The sequence below is a fragment of the Pecten maximus genome, chromosome 3, assembly GCF_902652985.1.
Source record: "Pecten maximus chromosome 3, xPecMax1.1, whole genome shotgun sequence".
Lineage (NCBI taxonomy): Eukaryota > Metazoa > Mollusca > Bivalvia > Pectinida > Pectinidae > Pecten > Pecten maximus.
In genome coordinates this window covers 6,913,161-6,931,319 of record NC_047017.1, presented here as the reverse complement: position 1 = coordinate 6,931,319, position 18,159 = coordinate 6,913,161, and the positions used below count along the sequence as shown (strand labels likewise).

General features: G+C 35.9%; 3 protein-coding genes across 4 annotated transcripts; all 3 read left to right on the top strand.

The window, feature by feature from the left end:
• The first annotated feature begins 268 nt into the window (after positions 1–268).
• LOC117324652 (calmodulin-like) lies at positions 269–5,991 on the top strand. Of its 2 annotated transcripts, none has more exons than XM_033880585.1 (5): positions 269–1,140; positions 1,532–1,559; positions 2,350–2,493; positions 4,336–4,578; positions 5,659–5,942. In XM_033880585.1, exons 1-5 carry the CDS (start codon positions 1,138–1,140, stop codon positions 5,685–5,687), a joined length of 447 nt encoding a protein of 148 aa, XP_033736476.1. In that variant the 5' UTR covers positions 269–1,137; the 3' UTR covers positions 5,688–5,942. The 2 variants fall into 2 exon arrangements, with proteins under 2 accessions (XP_033736476.1, XP_033736475.1); XM_033880584.1 differs by lacking the exon at positions 269–1,140 and adding an exon at positions 1,217–1,324 and having other exon boundaries at positions 5,659–5,991.
• A 2,041-nt stretch (positions 5,992–8,032) lies between these two features.
• On the top strand, positions 8,033–12,708 carry LOC117324643 (calmodulin-like). The gene is made up of 4 exons (XM_033880568.1): positions 8,033–8,377; positions 9,076–9,216; positions 10,732–10,977; positions 11,947–12,708. The coding sequence occupies exons 1-4, from the start codon at positions 8,146–8,148 to the stop codon at positions 12,063–12,065; spliced, it is 738 nt and encodes a 245-aa protein (XP_033736459.1). The 5' UTR covers positions 8,033–8,145; the 3' UTR covers positions 12,066–12,708.
• A 1,456-nt stretch (positions 12,709–14,164) lies between these two features.
• On the top strand, positions 14,165–17,821 carry LOC117324671 (calmodulin-A-like). Its single transcript, XM_033880609.1, has 4 exons — positions 14,165–14,258; positions 15,066–15,206; positions 16,026–16,271; positions 17,687–17,821. The coding sequence occupies exons 1-4, from the start codon at positions 14,165–14,167 to the stop codon at positions 17,716–17,718; spliced, it is 513 nt and encodes a 170-aa protein (XP_033736500.1). The 3' UTR covers positions 17,719–17,821.
• The last annotated feature ends 338 nt before the right edge of the window (positions 17,822–18,159 follow it).

Genomic DNA, 18,159 nt, shown 5'->3' with positions numbered 1-18,159 from the left:
AGAAAATAATTCAAAATTATCAAAGAAATCTACGTTTGCATGGATACTGTTGCAGCATTAAACATGACCACGCGTTCCGGGGGGCGGAGGTTGGGGGGTGGGGGTGGTATGTTGTCTGTTGCTGCGTCATCTACAACATCTGACACGTTAGACGCGATCAGATCTGAGGAATGTCACACCCTCAAAATGGGAACAAGAATAGTGGTACTTAGCTTGGGATATTGTCAACCACTTATATTTCATGAGTACTTAATTTGGCGAACTCGCCTCATTCAACTTATTCGCAAAATATAAGTGATTTACAGTACTCGACGCACAAACAGATGGAACACTTTTAACCTTTCCATTATCTCTATCGACCTACATCTCTCAAAAGACAGGGCTATGCGCTTTTTTTCCACCACTAGTCAGCAGCGTGCTGTATCAACCGAAAATGAGTACGCAATGATATTACTATCTAGAATTGACAATTGGAAAAATAAACCTTATCCTACACGTTGATGCCAATCTTTCCCCGTTTGGTACGTTGTAAGTGTTAATAATTCGAAGTGGCTGATGACGCAAATCACTCGATAAGTACAGTATTATCGTTATCATTACACGTATGTCTAATAATCTTCCACCATAGTTAAGTAACGGCAATGTGTATGCATGTAGACAGACATAAGTAACGCCATGGAGACACGAGCATGCTTCATAATCGTCTTCATTAAAGATCATTGTATTTAACATAGCAAATCAAACTAATATAAATAGCCTATATTGACGCTCATTAAACACTCGAACGAATACGATTTGACCTCATAGGTGTATTTAAAGACACACTAGGCGTAAATTGACTCCCTGTCGTGTTTGCGATGTTTCGAGTGGTGTGTGATTGTGCAGGAAATGTTGACCCAAGACATTACCTATCAAAGAACTCCGTGGTTGTTCTATAGAAGAGTTCAAAAGCTATTGTAGCTACCAAACAGTTAAGATGGTAATCTTTCAATAAACATTTGGTATATCGTACGCCCTACGGCTTTGTAGTTAATGTGGTGAGTTATAACGAGCGGAATGCTACCAGGGACACTCTGAATGGGCCTGAAATAAGAAACTCTCACACGAAAGGAAAATAACAAATAATGACATTAGACTATGGTAAGTGTATTTGAAATTACTCCAAATAATAGCTATATTGACTTTGCTACATTGTGTAAATGTATGCTATAAACATACAGCCAAATCCCAGGATAAGATATGTCCCCAGTTAGACATGGCTCTATAATATAGTTGTGGACTCCAAATGGCACAAAAAGGAAACTTTCTCTGGCAGTCAAGACGAGTAAGACAAAAACATTGTTATTACTATTGTTTAACTTAGTAGCTAATGCATATGATATGTCTATTACGTTTATTCTTTTACAATCTAACTTACCTGTCTATAACGACATAAGGAAGTTGATATCGCTGATAAATGCTCTCTCTATTTGTCTGTTTATAACTATATGATTGTAATTAGGCTAATTGTGTACTTTTATATATTTTTCAGGATGAATTGAATGAAGAACAGGTTGCGGGTGAGTGCTATACGCTATACATATGTTTAAGCTTACGACATTTTTCTTTACCAAGTATGTAGAGTGCCAGAAAAATAACATCTGCATTGCGGAATGAACGTTTACTGCCAGTGACTGGATCGATATTTACATTCATAAGAATAATAATCCGAACACTATTTTTCAGAGACATAACTGTGTCCAAATCTTCTGGTTGAGTATTCAAACTGCACCTTACTTTGGCATGTAATCAATACGCTACTATACATATGGGTAAAATGTGTAATGTTCATTCGGCCATTAAATAGGCATAAAACATGCTATAGGAATGGTATAATATGCATACATTTGATAACAGGAAAGTTTCTATCGGAAAACTTGTTTTTTTTATTCAGCAATATATAATAAAGTCGACCATGTTATTGGGATGCGATAGCAGACGGATATATCGTAGAAAGTACAACATAAACTGATATTTTCGTTATATTTACTGATTTGATTGAAACAGGATATGTTTTTATCTAATCAATTTATTATATTATTTTCCCATTAATTCATATGATATGTCATCATTAAATTGTATGTTTTCAACAATTCATAATTTGATTTCACTATCATATTTTATTTAGTCGTTATATATTTTTTCCGTTTTATGGTTACTACAAGTACATTTCATATTTTAATCATTTAATGATTTGACATGATATTGTATTAATTAATTCAAAGGTTAACTGTAAACATTCATTATCTTAATTGTTTTAATTAACGCTTATATCAATATCTTATTAATCTATATTAATGTCTTAAATAGAACTGGAAGCCGCATTTAGCATTTTTGACACTGACAATGACGGTTGTATTACCACTGACGAGCTGGCAACGGTGATGAGAAGTATGGGTGGAGTAACCACTGAGGAAGAACTCCAGGAAATGATCCAGGAGGCTGACGCCGACGGTAAGTACGGTAGGAAATGATCAAGGAGGCAGACGTCGATGGTAAGTACTACGGGAAATGATGAAGGAGGCAGACGCTGACGGTACGTACTACAGGAAATAATCCAGGAGGCAGACGCCGACGGTAAGTACTGTAGGAAATAATCCAGGAGGCTGACGCCGACGGTAAGTACTACAGGAAATAATCCAGGAGGCTGACGCCGACGGTAAGTACTACAGGAAATGATCCAGGAGGCTGACGCCGACGGTAAGTACTACAGGAAATAATCCAGGAGGCAGACGTTGACGGTAAGTACTACGGGAAATGATGAAGGAGGCTGACGCCGACGGTAAGTACAACGGGAAATGATGAAGGAGGCTGACGCCGACGGTAAGTACTACAGGAAATAATCCAGGAGGCAGACGTCGACGGTAAGTACAACGGGAAATGATGAAGGAGGCTGACGCCGACGGTAAGTACTACAGGAAATAATTCAGGAGGCAGACGTCGATGGTAAGTACTAGGAGAAGTGATCCAGGAGGCAGAGGCCGACGGTAAGTACTACGGGAAATGATGAAGGAGGCAGACGCTGACGGTAAGTACTGTAGGAAATGATCAAGGAGGCAGACGTCGATGGTAAGTACTACGGGAAATGATCCAGGAGGCAGAGGCCGACGGTAATTACTACAGGAAATAATCCAGGAGGCAGACGTCGACGGTAAATACTATATGAAATGATCCAGGAGGCAGACGTCGACGGTAAGTACTAAAAGAAAGGAAATTATTCAACAGGCAGACGCTGACGGTAAATACTGTAGGAAATGATCAAGGAGGCAGATGTCGATGGTAAGTACTACGGGAAGTGATCCAGGAGGCAGAGGCCGACGGTAAGTACACTAATGGAAATGATCCAGGAGGCTGACGTCGACGGTAAGTACTACAGGAAATGATCCAGAAGGCTGAGGCCGACGGTAAGTACTACAGGAAATGATTCAGGAGGCTGAGGCCGACGGTAACTACTAAAGGAAATGATTCAAGAAGCACACGTCGACAGTAAATACTATATGAAATGATCCAGGAGGCAGACGTTGACGGTAAGTACTAAAAGAAAGGAAATTATTCAACAGGCAAACGTAGTCGGTAATTACTGATTGAAATGATTCAGAATGCAGTTGTCAACGGTAAGTACTAAAGAAAATTATCAAGGAAGGAGAGGATGACGATAACTATCAGGACCAATTACATTAGCAGACGATGGTAAGTACTTTAGGAAATAAGTACAGCAGAAAAGTATACAGGAGACAGACGCCTAACTCAACTTGTAGTACCACATTGATATCAGAATGCGATATAATTTTGAGAAATGGTATTGATGAGTTTGTTAAACGAGATGCTAGACTTCAAAATTATGTTTCAGGAACACATACTTCAGCTACCATCAATTGATGATTTTGATAATGCATTACTTTAATAGGAAATTATTCGATTTATGAGGTTTACACATGGCATTGAAGTACAATCTAAGGGAGATAACAAATTGGATATGATACACAAATGATCATGTTATACGAATGGTGTTTCTTGTTAGCGGTCATCGAAGAAATACGAGATGGTTTTCATTCCGGAACTCCTTGTCAATTGTAAATGTGTAATTTTTAGTGGTAAATATGTTAACCTTTGTACATCATCTCATTTGATATAATTACATTATTGTACGCCTTTGCGTACTTGGTGTGTGTATCGATATCATAGAAAATAACATTAAAGGAGTTGATATACATTTTTTGTAGTTGTCATGGAAAATCTGATTAACTAGAAACTGATAACTACACCTATCAAATATCAGAAATAATCTTATTTCAGGTAGTGGTGATATCGACTTAGAAGAATTCCTAGCGTTAATGGCTAAGAAGATGAAGGACACTGACTCCGAGGAAGACTTGAAACAGGCCTTTAAGGTATTCGACAAGGACAATAATGGACATATCAGTCAGGTAGAACTCAGAATTGTGATGACCAACCTCGGAGAGAAAATGGACGATGACGAGGTCGAGGAGATGATCAAGGAGGCAGATCTGGATGGTGATGGTCGAATAAACTACTCAGGTATTTCACATTCCGTTGGCAGTCTTGTTTTCTGATAACATCCCAAAAGGTTAATTCGTTGACATTTTAAAAAAGTCTCTTGACATTCAACTGCTAGTACATTTATCGATTCATTTATTTATATATCATTTTTGATAGAATGTTTATTTATGTCTTTATATCATATGATGCACACAACATTGCATAGTTCGACGTTTACGTAAACATGAACAATACACCATGTTGGCACTATAAGTGATGGTTTGTATTCAAAACAATAACTCTCAGATTCCTATATTCTAAAGCGTATTATAAAATTTTGATCGCGTAAATTAATTTTTCATGACTCTTTCAATGTGATGATATAACCTCGAGAAATTGTATAGCAGCAAAAATGAATCCTCATAGTGTAGCACTACCCTTGAAAATGTATACATCACATTATATATAGCATACAATTTGTCAATATATTGCCCTTCTTGTTGTCACTGTTCTGTTTATCGAAAATATTTGCACATGTTAATTTCATATTCCGGTAATCTAAGAAAATAATTAAATTATATAGATACTTATGGCTATGACTGTATATGGGAAATGTTTATATCGAGTTTTTCTCATCAACAAACAAGACCTACTAGTAGCACATAGCGATATTCACTGTGACATTTACAATCATAACGTGTTATTAGTGTAGGGAATACTACCCTAGGTTTTCACATTTACACGCCATCGCTGTTTGACATTTAAAGTCTGTCGACGCATTGAACCTGAAATAAAACCTCGTCTGGCTCAGTCAGTCTATCCAATATGACGAAAAACTAATCGTCTACTAGTAACATAATACCAGTTTCTGTATTGTTGTGTGAAAATATTTATATCATTCTTGTTTTCAAACTTACAAGAGAGTGATCAACAAGAATTTGACCACGGTGTGCCATATTCTTTTATCAGAGGCGCTATAAGGCGGTTTCGAATTCATTACCCTGCATTTACTGTACATATTACTTAATTTCAAGATACTGTTAACTTATGTTTACCAATACGAACTTGTACAATTCCTTATCGAACCTTAAAACTGTTTTTATTTTTTAATTCCAATAGAATTCGTGGCTATGATGACGAGGTCCTGATGTCGTCCCGACGAGCTGTCAGTAGAAATTTGATATCATTCTACCAATGGACACAGACATATTAGTGTTACATAGTTGTGAGTGATGTAGTCAAATGACATGGGATCAAATTTCAAGCTGATGCTGAATATTTGCTGAAGCTCTGGATTATCAAACTATGTCGTCAGAAAGCTTTCATACTAGCAAGGAAATTTCCCGGAGTTTTCTGCTGAATATATTTCTTAGGTCAATCATAAATTTACTACGTACATGTTTGTATATATACATTGATTGTTAAATAAAACATATGTCTTATAAACATCAATATTGTTGATCTTCTACCTACAGAGGTGCATTTCTTTGATAAATACTTCCTCTTTAATGCTCATAAAATCAACAATAAAATCTGAAATATATTTATGTCATGCTACACAGGGATTTTTGATTTGCTCTTCTCAATTAATGCAGCATGATATGTTCATAATATCTTCTCAATATAAATGTGTTCATAAACAGATTGCATGTTTGATCATGTTATTTTTCTTTCTTATTTAATACAGAATTATAATTCGTGTAACATTTCGGTATTTAGAAAGAAAATTGTCCTTGATAAATTATTGTTAAACAATTACATACACGCATTAACCATATCGAAACACAAATCTGTGTTCTAAATAAATACATTAAGACCATATCACGTCCACTTTAGGTGATCGTTATAAACAGGTTTTCCTGTAGGGACATGGCACGATGCTTCAATTACTTATCTATTCCAGTAGAATGCATGTTTCTGCATTCTTGTCAGGAGAGCGAAGCAAAAGTAAGCGATATGAACAGTAATTGAATTCCACAAGTTGGAATGCAAACAATTTTCACGATGATCAGAGAAACAGGGTATCTACAACACGCTCAATTTCCATGTTTATTGCTAGCCAACTCGCTATTGACCCATCATAAAATGCAGTGATATATTGTTTCGGTGTAAAGTGTTGCATCTATCTCTTGTTGCTCTCTGACTCGCACCATGCATCGGTTATGGCGTTACTTTTACTACTGGGTATATTTCAAGACACATTAGTTAATGTGGATAAATGACATCTGAATTCGAGTATAACCTAATATTACAATTGAATCGTTTTCTTCTTGTGGCATAGGCGCTCCGCTGTTGACAAAGCATTTCAACATTAGACAACCCAGACTAGAGTCTGATTAAATGGTTCATAACTATATAAATGTTTTAAACATACATACAGAAAGAAAGGCGACGTTTTAATTGGTGTCGTGTCTTTCAGTAGCCTAACACATTTAGAATTGAAAGGAATTCCACGCGAGTATGTTCGAGTAATCTGAGTGATTGAAATTGTTACAAAATTCGCTTGCAGAGTAGTCAATCAACAAAGCATAACGGAGATCCTTCAGAACTCTGGTTAATAGAGCCACATTCCACAACAATACATGACAGAAGAAAATAAAAGGCAAAGATAGAGTATTGTACTTTCAATAACTGAGTGGAAACATAATGGATATGTTGTTTTCACCTGTCAAACACAGGCAGCTGGCTTTTTGGCAAATAACAATTGTTTTGAATCTTCCTGACAATAGCTTATCTACTTTCGAAAAGATTGTTTATTTTCCAACGAATGATTTGCGTATATGTATTAGGTTTTAAGTACAGTGTAGCTATCTGATATATAATTCATGTAACTGTATCTCAGCTATTCAAAGAACAACTCACAAGTTTTAAATAATAGTGTCATATTTTAAGCTTTCTAACAGGGTATCATATTTCATTGTCTTACTGAAGTATTATTACAATAGCGACCCGTATGTTTACAATACCATATATAGGAACCTCAGGGGAATGGGGAACGAGACCGACACCAGACAATATCCTGTGGAAATCTTTACAATTTGTTGAAAAGAAGTCGTCGCGTGTTGTGTTTTCTTGTTTATATAATTTGTCCTCCTGGAGACGAACGCAGGTGGTAGAAATTCATAGGTAAAACGCGTGTACGTTTGGTTTGGTGAGAGGATACTTCATAAGCATGGTAAGTTAAACGTTATGAAATTATTTTATGTATTTACTTTCTCCGATTGGAAACGTTTATATTAATTCGATCTTCCTGATTTATAGCATTTTTGTCACATTCATGATCTGCTACTATATATTCTCTAACATGTTAATGATCTGTTATATCGTATGACATGTTTTGTTACTTTGTGAACTTGATAACTTGCTATGTTATGTTCACGTTGGTGATTTTTTATTCTTGTTCTGTAGAATTTCATCTATTTCTGCTTATTCGACTGAAAATGTTTGCATTTCTTCGTCTTACATTTGTTAGCAACTATAAGGGAGACAACTTCACGGGGGATCATCATGGGGACATTTACCCCAGTGATATATAAAGCTTTCTTTTCCTCACGAGAGGAATATATAATGTTAACATTCTTGTCACGTGATGCGTTTTGACCAATCATGGACACTGTAATAAACATGGTAGATTATAAAATTATTTATGTTGTGTTTGACGTGTGTTTCGATCTACCCAGAATAACAGATTATCTTACGTATATACCTTTACACTATACCTGCTATACTATATTTCTGATATGGAATCTTCAAATCTGCTCCTGTAAATTCTGTTATTTTCATAACGTTTTTTTCTTGCAGGATGTCACGTCGTCTTTGACAGAGGTACAAATCGCCGGTAAGGTCATCGTTGAACACTACACTGTAAATTGATAGCGCAGACACCTTAAAAGGTTAAATGGTCTCGTTTATAAAAAAAATATATATTAAGCAAGAACAACCACACAAGTCAACGATTTATATCTAATACAGAAGATGCAGAACATTCCCCATATAACGTCACGTGTATACTAATTAGTATTCCGAATGATAATAGTAAATGATGATGCTCCAAAATGAAATTAAAAAAATGTAGAGTATCTCTTTTATTACAAACACATGTGATCCTATTCGCTCGATTGATATTAGTCCAAGTCCAAATACTACTACCAGATATTAAGAGTAAATATTCGATCTGGTTTCCTTGCATGTACATACTGTATAACGTATCTCCCTCGCCAAAACTACAACCTCGCTCACTGCCAATGTAGATGTATAGCCACGAAACCTCATAATGCTACTTTAAATTCAGTAGGATATTAAAGTTTGTAGTCATTTGAGAGATTTGTGATATTTTACAAAAAAAGTAAATAAAAATAATTCCTGGAACATTTTATGTATCTGTCTAATTTAATTATTTTTCTAGGTGGTCTTTTTTCCCCTTCATCTCCTGTCTTGTAATGTTTGAAATATAACCAACTAAGCGGTCATTGTCCGATACATCACTTCATGCATATTAATTCCCTTATCATTATTAAAAAGTTGCCTTTTTTACAGAGCTTAAAGAGGTCTTCAGTTTCTACGACAAGAATTGTGATGGTTTTGTGGACCTGGGAGATCTTGGACCTATGATGAGATCGATGGGCCTTAATCCCTCTGAGAAGGAAATACTCGCTTACACCGAGCAATTTAATCAAAGTAAGCAATATAAGACTTCTTCTATATTACAATGTATAACTTATTTTGCATAAGGAGTATAGGAGCATGAGGAAATTTTACTTTTATTTTTCTCCTAGTAAAATTTTCTTTCGAATTAAATAATTGTTCCGCAACCTACTTGGATTCGTGTTTGGCGGAAGACTCCGATTGAACGTGAAGGTGTGTGGTGTTGCATGTACTCAGATTGCTCTCACAGAACACCTGCACGCTTCGACTAGGGCTGACAAAATGTATCGATTGAAGCTTTATATTTTCAAACATGTCTTCAAACAAGATTGTTTATATCTGCCATGTAATGAAAAGTCATTAAAATACATATTTACAATGTGCCGTGAAACCTGACTTTACAGACCACTGACATCAATGACATCCGGTATCACCCGACCATTTCCAGTTAATCGGCGATATGGTACATATATATTGACTTTGCGGACACACCGTCATATCCGACACACTGACTTTACCGACACACTGTCATATCCGACACACTGACTTTACCAACAAACTGTCATATCCGACACACTGACTTTACCAACAAACTGTCATATCCGACACACTGACTTTACCAACAAACTGTCATATCCGACACACTGACTTTACCGACACACTGTCATATCCGACACATTGACTTTACCGACACACTGTCATATCCGACACATTGACTTAACTGACACACTGACTTTACCGACACACTATCATCTCCGACACACTGACTTTACCAACAAACTGTCATATCCGACACACTGACTTTGCCGACACACTGTCATATCCGACACACTGACTTTACCGACACACTGTCATATCCGACACACTGACTTTCCGACACACTGTCATATCCGACACAGTGACTGTATCGACACATCGTCATATCCGACACACTGGCTTTACCGACACAGTATCATATCCAACACACCATCATATCTGACATACGGTCGTATCCCACACACTGAATTTACCAACAAACTGTCATATCCGACACACTTACTTTACCGACACACTGTCATATCCGACACACTGACTTTACCAACAAACTGACTTTACCAACAAACTGTCATATCCGACACACTTACTTTACCGACACACTGTCATATCCGACACACTTACTTTACCGACACACTGACTATACCGACACACTGACTTTACCGACATACAGACTATACCGACACACCGACTATACCGACACACTGAATTTACCGACATACAGACTATACCGACACACCGACTATACCGACACACTGAATTTACCGACATACAGACTATACCGACACACCGACTATACCGACACACTGACTTTACCGACATACAGACTATACCGACACACCGACTATACCGACACACTCATTTTACCGACACATTGCCATATTCCACACTGCCTTTACGGCACACTGTCATATCCGACCCATTGACTCGGCCCAATACGTTGTCGGTAAAGTAAGGCTCCTTTATATATCCTACAAGGCTGACATTTATGTTCTATTTGTGCTTTTCGTTTAGGACATGATAAGAATGTAGACTTTCGGGACGCCTTGGAAGTTGTGGTAGACATGTTATCATGCCCACTGGAGACAGAGGAGAGTCTGAGAGAGGCGTTCCGAGTACTTGACAGAGATGGAAGCGGATACGTCAGCTGTGCTGAGCTAACACAAATGATGACGTCAAAGGGAGAGAGGTTATCAGATGATGATGTCAAAGAGATGATGCTGGAGGCTGACGATGGAGAAGGGCACATCAAATACGAAGGTATATCTAACATGGATGTTTACAAATGTATACTTATAATTATAACATAACTGATAAATTACGAAATAAATAACATAACCTTAATAATAAGTTAGCACATAGACAATAGTTTTAAGCAAATTTCCTAATTATTATCGCCTGCGGCCGTTTCAGCAATAATCACCATGATACCTATCTACCATGTTATCTTAGATATTGTGATATACATGTATATGACATATCAATCATTGTACAAAAAGATTTTTTTTATTTCTATTTGTTGTTGTTGTTGTTATTTTGTCCAAAATATAAGGGAAAATGTTTGTTGTAAAAATACATCGATTTACATTAGCTCCCATTTGTGCTATGCAAACCCGTGTAATGAAATAATCGGTCATAGCATAACTACATAGTATTGACTTGGTCCGGACGTACATATTCTGCAAATATGACCCGAAATAGAACATTTCATCCCATACACTTTGATACATGTAGTACGACCATATGTGCCGGAATGGGAAGCGCTTCAGTATGGTTCAATAGTATTAGGTTATAAAAGACCAAAGTGATCGACCGCTCATTTTACTATGATGCTTATATGAATATGTTTCATCCATTATGCTCTTTGGATGATTCAGATACCGAAGGAAAATTCTCCGACTCTTGACCAATCTTATAATTCATTCTAAATGTTTGACAGAATATGAATGTAATAGACGACAGCTGGTCAGCGGCAATCACAACTCTACCATTCATCACATCAAATCCCATTTTATCTCGGCGTTAAAGAGATGTACTACACACATCAGTGTAGTGAGACGCCCGACCACTACACATGTCAGTCAATCAATGCGGTAGCTGGCAGTAATTGCTCTTGAAGAGATCCATGTATCAATAGTCACTAACCAGATAAGCGGTAGAACAATTTTCTACGATCACCCACGTAACTATGCTCACTTTTATCAACAGACAGCCATTCTTATTTTTCAGAGTTCGTCCGGCTGATTCTAGGGAAAGAGCTGAGATACGTCAGCGGCGCTTGTCGGGGTGATTTTAAGATGGAATTAAACACTATATCTAATAACAATGTAATGATGGACCGGGAATAGTCGACATTGCTCTATAAAGCGTTCATACTCCCTAGAGAGATCACTGTCGAGGGCGTGTTTGAAACCAGACCCGGATATCCTGCCTATGTTACTGTGGACACTATCGATACATCATAATGCACCATTTATGTAATTGATTTGTTCCACTATCCACAAGGCTCAGAGGGAGCGCGTTACAGACTATTATGCCAAGGTCCCATATCAACGAAGCTCGTCCTTCAAACAGCATCACACCTCTTAGCAACGCTGGTAGCTTCAAACTGCCTGCGGGTTCCATTCTGTGGTTTTACTGATTATACGTTTCAAAGAAATTTCAGCACAAAAAAAAACTGGTTTTCATATTAGTAGGAAAAGGGACGTTTTTTCTCCATACCTTTATAGTATTTGAAAATCTGTTGTCTCCATATACATAATGCTAAATAAATTAATTTGTATTATATATATGGACATATTTGTTGTTGGTTGGGTGAGTGATTGGTGGTCTTGTTGTTAGACGACACGAGGGGATCAGTAGTCGAGACTTCCGCTGGCCTAAATCCCCGTCTGATGAGACATGTCCTATTTAGGTCCCCAGGGCCGGACAGCTCCATCGGTCGGACATGGACGCCGCGGTGTCCTCTACCGTCCAATGTCGTAAATCATATTTGTGTGTCCACAAGTGGTCACTCTATAGAACTACCAGTGATCACTCTATAGAAACATAAAAATGCTTAGCAGATGTAGATATTCCTGTTTGTTTTTCTTTTTTTAATCAATATGTTGAATGTACGAACCTTCGAATTAATACTCCTCCACCACGATGTCACATCCGGCTTTGTCTTTGATTTTTGGTGGGTTTTTTTTAAAGAAGCATTGATTTTCCTATGCCTGCTTGTCATAGTAAAGACATTTAGTATCAATTTTATTGCTACTGATATCGAGATTTGATATTCTTCATATTCTACTTCGCGATAGTATTCATATATTAATGCAATGACATTTTCAAATATGCCATTTTCAAATAACCATTTTATATTTTGACAGCCATGTCATTTTCCATCGTTCGAGATCCGAATTTTAAAAAGATCCATATGGAACACGTATCATTGCCAAGTAAAACAACCACATTTCCAATATGTCACCAGCTTTGTACCCATTACTATTTGTTCAGAAATGTGACTTGGTGTATTTTATAACCGTGCAGTACACGTAATACTGTAGAATCACAGTACATGTTATCTTCAAGCAACCTTAGTTAGACGAATATGCAGAACATGTATATTTTCTTCTTCGTTATTTCTGTAAATATTGTCACCAGAAAAAATACCACTACTTTTTTATCACGTCAAGATAAATCCCGTGGTAGATCAGCAAACTAACTAGCCAGGGTGTTGATGACAATTTAGTAAATACCTGTTGTGAGGCTAAACATTCTTTTTGTTTTTTAAAATGAAGTCCGCAAGATTTTAGAAACATATGATACATTGCTTTAGAACATCTATGATTATGTCTTTTGTGCGATTACACACATAAGCTGATATTTCACATCCTATACTCGTCATTAAAGGACGAGGGTCTTTGTTCGACGTAAACATGCACAACTTAAGTTTGGGTTTCATCTCAAGTCAGCCGACCGTCAATGGATAAATGTAATGTTTGTTGTCTAAACATGTTAGCTTAAGATAGCTATAAGTCGAATGTTTGAACATGATATTGCCGTTTTGGATTTTTAAAATGTACAAAATATTAATCCTGAACTCTTATTTCGGATTTTTTTTATATATTTCCGTTTATATTGGTTTATTGAATGTATTAATTAAACTTAACGTACATATTTCGTTATGATGACAAGGTTTTGAATATTGAGGTCCAGCATGTCTTCAAACCGTTTTTGTAATGAATCACGACTAGGTTGATCATAAGTTGTAACCATTTGAAGCAACAGATTGGAAAGATATATTCATCTATAATGGTAAGTATTGAGAAATTATGTAAAATTAATAGCAAAAATCGAGAGATCATGTACATTTTACAATTCGAAACATTTATGTGTTTGTTATTGTTATATTGGACGGAACTGTAACCTTTTATGTTATATATACTGACAGTTCCACTAAACAATGACCAAACACTACAATAGCTGTGTTTCTTACTATTTGTTTTACTTGCAGGCTGAGGAGGAAGAAAACCAAATACCAGAGTTTCAGGTTGTAGGTAAATGTCGATTTTAATACTTTCATTTTAAATCATTTAGATATTATCTTTGGCACAATTATCGTGGTGGTAGTATGATTTAGATCCAATGTTTCGCTGATAGTATGGCGATTAAGCTATACTGACTTCAAAGTATAATATATATAAAGTATAATATATGTATAAAGTTTAATTTCTCATAATAGAGTATAATATATAAAGTATAACATCGATATTAAATATAATTTCTATATAAATTAGTATATGTATATATATATAAAGTTTAATTTCTATATATATAGTAGAATGTAAAAATGTGTACTATTCATAAAAAGTATAACATGTTTTGTACGTATATTGTCAATATAAAGTATTATACTTATATAAAGAAAACTGGATCCGTCGTGGTCTATCGCAGATGGTACACGTTTTGTTTTCATTGTAAGGAAGGAGTGTATATAAAATAGATGTATCTTTTTATCAGTAAATGAGTATGAGCATTGTGTACATTGTTATTTAACGGAAATCAGTACTTTACATAGAAATATTTACAATGAAAATAAGATTGATGATAGGAATAAAGTGAAAGCTAAAACCAATATGGCTAGACGGAGATAAGTATGGAGGGAGTGATGGCACTTGAAGTGACCAATTTCATATCTAGATGAGTATTATATACATATAACTGATCTCTATGAGGATGAAGAAGGAATTAAATTTCATTTGCATCATGTACACATATTTAGTGGTTGTTTATCAATATCATAAAGATGTGGATCAATTATATCGATCTTTATAGGATTAACATACAATGATTTGTATCGACAGAGATGAAGGAGGTGTTTAGCCTCCTGGACAAGGATTGTGACGGACTTATCCCAGTGGAACATCTGGGCCCCGCTCTGAGGTCTATGGGACTAAATCCGACCGAGGAGTCGGTCAAGGCTGCAGGGGAAGAGTTCAAATCAAGTAAGACAAGTTTTGAAATTGTATTGATTATAATACGTGCACCTTTATCAAACTGAAATAAGGTAAATATTATAAGTATATCATTATTAAGTTTTACAAGCATATTTTTTTCAAACGGCTTATCACAATTTCCCGCAGTAATGTAAATTAGTTATCTTAATTATATAGACTTAATCATAATGAACGTAGTAACTCGTACATGTATGTATGTACACCGAGTGTATCAAAATATATCATATTCTTTCGATTTTTTGACAGAGCACTGTCTTCAGAAATCTCAATCTATTATTTAAGTTGAGATTTATAATATTGTCCTCTTGAATATGTCAGAAGTAGGGGGAAATGTGCTTAAGTAAGAACCCAGCTTTTACTTACAAATTAGGTGAGGGTAACCATACTATTTCATCTTAATTTTGTCTCTTGTATCAGAAGAAAATTAATTTAACAGTCTGACAAAAGATCGAATGCTGTTTGTTTGTCGCAGTTTGTGATCTCGCAGTAAGAAACGTCACCGTGATGTCACGACTCTGACAAATCCATTGTGATAAAATTGAGAACTTTAATAATGTATTTTATTTTACTTTATATTTTATCATATTTCATTTTCTTACGTTCGACATTCTCGCCAGTGCGAAACTGATGCTAATCTCGTAATGTTTCTTTTGTTTCTTCCAAATGGAAACTTTCCTCAGGTTGTGCGTCCTTGTCCACTAACGCTGGACAATAAAGAGCCTTGCACTTTTGTATATGGGTCAATTTTAATTTTTGTCTTCAATTAAGATAAATATTAATATTTTGATATATTTTTATGCCATTTAGGAGAAAATCGATCTCTGAATTTTGACGAGTGTCTGAAGATAGCTGCAGAATTAATCAAAGAACCAGATGAGACTGAGGAGAGCTTACGTGAGGCGTTCCGAACTTTTGACAAAGAAAGGATCGGCTGGATAGATAGTGCTGATCTACGCCAAGTCATGATCAACCTTGGTGAACGGCTTACTGAAGAGGAGGCTTCAGACTTAATAGCGGACGCAAACGGTTTAGACGGACACATCCAATACGGAGGTAAGGTCACGCAAGGTCAAGGTCGTACATAATACAAAGGATAATGTTTCCATTATGTTCGTTGTAGATCAATACTAAACAAGAATATGGCAACACTTCAACAGATTGCACAAAATACACACAAGCTGTTACGACCCTCCAATGCAGAACTAGATACCATAATGTAAACATTAATTAATCTGCATCATGCAGCTGATTCGTCCTTCAAGGGCTAAAGTGATTGCAGAATGTCACAAAAATATTCATAATATAGGTCAAAATAATCTCAAGGTCTACCGAAATTGTTTATGCTATGTAAATCTTAGACTTCGTGTTATAAAAATCTCCTCACGCCTCTTTAGACAATCACATAACCAAAGCCAGTGACGTAATTACTTCGACTCCTTGTCTGAATCGTTGATACTAAATGACAAGAAATCCTTAATAAAACTGGCCATCTGTTTAGCCTTTCTTCATCTCCTACACCATGTTAGTATAGAAACTGGAGCATTGAAAGCAAATCTGATTTGTTTCCAGTTCTGATGTGAATACATTATTGTTGCCGAGGACCGCGATTCACCTAATTCTATTATCCGTGCTGGCTAACGATCGAACTTGTTTCCTTAACGATTTTGATTGCTTGTTGATGTCGCGTCAAGATCAGCTCAGTAGCAATTAACATGACAACATTCCTGACAGAGAATTTTATAGCAATTGGCCGCATTTTATGTTCTTCACGTTCAAGAATTTAATTTCTCTGACCTTCTTTTGAGACTGTATTCGGTTGGTGGTTGAGATTTTGTCGTACGTTCTTCCATTCCTCTTTACTATAAAGATCATCCACTGTCTGTCTTTTCTAAACTTTGCTAATTGTGTCCATTAGGGCATTTCTCATATATGAGATAGGCAAATCTCATACGCTTTCCAATGTCCGATTCTATATCAAGTCCTATATATCTGGTATATCATCGTGACATTTAATTTAAATTTAAGTGACGTCATAGTTAAAAATGACGTTATATTCAATTTGACGTCAAAATCGTATAGAAGAATATGGCAAACAAAAAACCGCCTACTATGATTTATGCAATTTTGAAACAAATATATGCACGAGAGAAATATGTATATTATCTCAGCCTAAAGCTTAGATTCTGTAACATTTTATTCTTGGTTTTATAACTACAATGATATTTAATGACAGAATATTAACTCTGCAATGAGTATCTGATAAATCGATGCCAATACACATACATGTACGGTGAAAACTTCTGTTAATCTTCCCGGAATAAGCAGTACATGATTTCACTTTTTGTTTTGCAGTTGGTAATTAAAGATATGGTACATGTAACTGTTTTTTGTCATTGATTACAATGCAATATATTTTCCATGCTGTGTCTTTTGTACTTGATTAAAAAAGGTATTTCTTTTTCTTACAGAGTTCATCAAACTCATTTTAAGTGATCGTTAGTTGTGTCCAGAAAATGTCGGGAACAAGAACTACTCTTACACACGATGTGGAACGTATTTGTATATGTAGAAAAAGGGATCATATTGTGAATCCTTACAACAATGTTTTAACCTGTGTCATTTGTTTATATATGTATATGTAATAAAAGTCCTATTTTAAGACTTTGGTGGTTATTTATATATGTACTTATATTGATGTTTTTTCTCGCCATACTCTTCACCTTTATATAATTATGATCGCCCATCTCCTCCACTACCAAGTTTAATGTACTGTTAATGGCGAATCAATCTTGTTTTATGCAAATCAATAGGGCCACTAGTTATCTTGATACAAATGAAGAGAAATCGACAGGAGACATGTTTACATGCAGGTTATCAATCGGTCAACAATAATGTCTTATTGACTAAGTATCAATCTCATTTGTTTTGTTTTGAAGGAGAC